The sequence below is a fragment of the Stereum hirsutum genome, assembly GCF_000264905.1.
Source record: "Stereum hirsutum FP-91666 SS1 unplaced genomic scaffold STEHIscaffold_4, whole genome shotgun sequence".
NCBI lineage: Eukaryota > Fungi > Basidiomycota > Agaricomycetes > Russulales > Stereaceae > Stereum > Stereum hirsutum.
This window is the reverse complement of record NW_006763134.1, coordinates 31,833-35,909: the sequence shown is the minus strand read 5'-3', so window position 1 is coordinate 35,909 and position 4,077 is coordinate 31,833. Positions and strand designations below refer to the sequence as shown.

General features: G+C 52.2%; 1 protein-coding gene across 1 annotated transcript; it reads right to left on the bottom strand.

Annotated features, from left to right (window-relative positions):
- Nucleotides 1–1,018: 1,018 nt before the first annotated feature.
- On the bottom strand, nucleotides 1,019–3,021 carry STEHIDRAFT_109023 (uncharacterized protein; the record flags this gene model as incomplete). The annotated part of the gene is made up of 3 exons (XM_007301581.1): nucleotides 1,019–1,654; nucleotides 1,725–2,489; nucleotides 3,010–3,021. The coding sequence occupies 3 exons, from the start codon at nucleotides 3,019–3,021 to the stop codon at nucleotides 1,019–1,021; spliced, it is 1,413 nt and encodes a 470-aa protein (XP_007301643.1).
- Nucleotides 3,022–4,077: the final 1,056 nt, after the last annotated feature.

Sequence of the window (4,077 nt, the reverse complement as noted above, 5' to 3'; positions counted from 1 at the left end):
ATGCCCTAGGTGCGAGGAGTCGGTCAGCTTTTAAAAATAACACAGGTCAAAAGAAAAAAAAATCAGAGGGAGGGGCTTGTGCCCGATCCCACCTAACCAAAAAGTCGAATTGTCGACGGCGTACGCAAGCACCGACCATAAATGTGATGTAGAGGGTCTTGGTGGATCATATGGAGCCTAGGAGAGCAAAGAAAAAAAAATCAAAAACAGGAAGCGAAAAAAAGCGCACCATGCCTCCCTACAGAGTGGGAAGTCGTCGTCCTCAACGGCAAAAAGGCCATTTTCGGGCAGGTTAGTGACTTGGAGTCCGACGATCATCGAGGAGCTTTACGATACTTCACCTCACGAATGAACAAAACAATCATCATCGACTATCGACAATACTCATACACTACTTACAGTGCACCTACATCAAGAAACATGACCTAACGGCTCTCAGGAGGGCACGGGCGCCGACGGAAGACGAGGCGATATGTATGTGTGTACGTACGAGACCGGGAATGTACAGATTGACATGACACGAAATGACATGAAGAACCAAAAAAATGCACATCATAAAACATGGATTATAGAACAGAGATCCTGAATTAAGTTTGAGAGTCGAGAGGAAAAGAAGATCGGATAGATGATGTGACAGAAAAGCAAGAAAAGAGCAGCAATAGAGAGCGAGTAACGATGAGAGATGTAACGAGATATCAGACAGACAGAGAAGCAGCTCCCGGGAAGAGGGAGGGTGTAATCAAGAAAGGAATCCAAATCATGGGTATTAAAGGACTCGGACAGACAGCATACCATATCAAAAGCGAGGCCTTTAAACACGAGAAAGAATCAAGAAAAAAGTCCAAAAAACAAAATTCACAACAAACGTACGACGCACGATTTCCACACTTACTCACCCCCTCTTCCTCCCCATAAAGAAACATCCCTCATAGCCCGGCGCCGCCGCCGGCGACACCGTATCCCTCCACCTCCCCGTAAAGCTCCCATATTTATTGCCCACCAAAAACCCACGATACGATCACTTCCCGCGGTCTCCATCCAGATACACTTTACTCAGGCTTACGAGCCCGTCATATGGTCGCACACGGCCGACGAGGTTAAACTGGCCCCATGCGGAGTGGCCTTCGCCTGTGAGGAGCACTTCATGCACGTGGCGCTGATAGGTGGGTTGCGTGACAGGTTCGAGTTTGTCTTGTGTGGTGGTTGTGGTCGTCGTCGTTGTCATGGATGCAGCGAGTGGATTAGATGTTGAAGGGGCGGTGGGAGCGTCTGTGGAGGGCACGGATGGTAAAGGACAGCGGTAATACACCAATGTCTCCCTCCTCCCCGGCTCCCTCACCTCCAATCTCTCCTGCCCGCCACCGACGACGCTGATATCCACCCCCATGGGCAGGTACGCCGTCAGCGGGTCTCCCATCGATAGCGGGCAGTACTGATCGGGCACGTTCTGCGTGTTGGTGTTGGTGTTGTTCGTGTTGTTGTTGTTGTTGGTGGTGGTGGTGGTGGTGCCGGAGTTGCCGTTCGGTACCTCGGGACTGAGGAGGTGGTATTCACGGAGTTTCCAGGTCTGTTGATGCCGAGCGACGAGGGCACGGAGGAGTGTGGGTGGAGGAGCACCGGAGAGGAGGACGGCGTACACTGTGTATTCCGTGTACTAAACAGGAAAAAACCAAAATCAGTGTCTTTCTTGAGACGAAGAGGATAAAACAATGAAGAAGACGCACGGTGAACAACCCCTCCCAGACTCCCTCCAAGCTTCCCAGCTGGAACACTTCGGTAGGCCTCACCGTCTCCTTCTCTTGCACCCGCGGGTTTGCCGTACCCGCTCCCGCTCCCAATCCACCTATCCTGCCAAATCCACCCCCTAGTCCTCCCATCGCCCCTGCCGGCCCTCCAGGCCCCATCCTGCCCAATCCGAATCCACCAGCAGGCATCGCTCCGAGCGGACCCATACCGATGCCAGACCCAGGCTGCGGCACACGCTTCGCGAGGCTCAGAGCACGTTTCCATTCTGATTCCCATTCGAAACTGAGCTGAAGGTGGTGGAAGTCGAGGTCCCTCGGCTCCTGGACTGGCCTGACTTTTTCGGTGGCGGCGGTAGTGTCTGTACCCTCTGCGACTTGCTTCTCATTCTCCCCCTCCTCACATTCCTTCGCCTTTCCCCTACTATCCACCGTACCATCCTCCACACGCTTTCCCTCCCTCTCTGCATCACCACCTTTGACCTCCCCATCCTTCTCATCCTCCGCGCTCAATGCCTCCGCCTCCTCCCTCAACATCTCCCAGATCCCACTCGGTGCCAACGGACTATTCTTGAACGTATCCGCCTTATTCACGCTCTTTGGCGCGAGGCTGAGGTAGCTCAATATTGTGGGCGCGGCGAGCGGCGGGGGACTGAGGAGGGGGTAGCAGCCATAGGATGTTGGAGAGGTGTTGCGCAGGTGTGATGTGGGGAGGAAGTCGACCCATTCGGGTCGGGTTACTGGGCACTATTGGGGATAATGGTGGATTAGCGGAATATTTTCAAGACCACAGAAAGATGAATGAAAATAAAATATTGATTGACAGAGAATATTGGGATACGGTAAATACAACGGCAATAGGGAAGATTAACGTGCGTTCGAGATAGTTTCGCTTGGGGAACGATCGCTCGTTCCGTCAAGTCGTTCAAGAAAACTATCTGGCGAAAGACCCGCGTGAATCGCTACCTTCCCGTGTTGTCATCTTGTATTGTGAGCTCCTGACTTGGAGCCACAAAACACATCCACACCAAAAGCCCAAAACCTCGAAGATGCGCAGGACGTACATCTCATAGCCCGAGATCGTGGGTCGAATGTATGTTACGTGTGCACAGCTGACTGCAATCATCAATCGCTCCAAATAGCGCACGCAAACGTGGCCGATGCGCACCAACCAAACTCTCCGTCGTATGTATTGAATCAAAGCCGACAAGGAAAGCCATCGATACACAGTTAAACGAATGCATGAATCCGCCTGATGCACGCACACCTTGCATGTCATTGCAAATCACCTCACTCCAAACCTCCAAACGAGCATGGACACGAGAACGAAAACCCCAATCATTGTGATCCCTCCTGACAATGACACAAGGTATTGAATGCCACCGAATCACGCTCTATGACGAGAGATCCTTGCCACGCGACACGAGCACGCAATTCGTGGCTCGCAATCGCCCGAGGACAAAATGAGGACTCCGGTGTCTTTCATTTCCGTTGATTCACTCTGGAGGAGTGTGTGTTGAAGAAGCAATGAACACGCTAACGTGAAGTGGTTTATGGGAGTACTGCCGTCAGTATTGCCGGCGGCACTACTTACTCGTATATCCCCATGAAACAAAGCACACAAAGTCGAAATTGAAACGGTGAACCAGGGCATGCCACGATTATATCCGTGCGAGTACCTGTATCCGTGGGAACAAGTACCTGTTCCCTCAGAGGCCACACCTGTATCTGGGGTGGCATCCGTGGGAACAGGTATCCATATCCATGGATACAGGTACTTGCCAATGGGCAGGTACTCATGGATAGAATGAGTCTACGGGTATCTTGTAGGTACCTGAGGGGTACCCGTGGGTACTGTGGTACATATAAGCTAGAGAAGGGGGTGGAGAGGTACTCACCAAATCAATACCATTGTTCCCAATGATGAGTGGGCCGAATTGCATGAAACCAAGTACAGGGGGCGATGCGGAACATCAACACGCATCGATCAACCCTGCAACGTCACAAATGCACGCATAATTGAGTGAGAACGAGCGAATTTACGATAGAAGGTAGCAAGGGGTACTCACCAGGTCGATGTCGTCGTTCTCGACGACGAAGGGGCCGGATCACATCAAGTCAAGTACGGGGGGAGATGCGGGACATCGACACGCGTCGATTGACCCCGCAACGTCACAAATACACGCAACAATGAGTGAGAAAGAGCAACTTTACGATAGGAGGTAGGAGGGGGTACTCACCAGGTCAATACCACCGTCCTCGACGACGGGTGGGCCGAATCGCGTCAAACCAAGGATGGGAGGCAATGCGCGACATCCAAATGCGACGATCGACC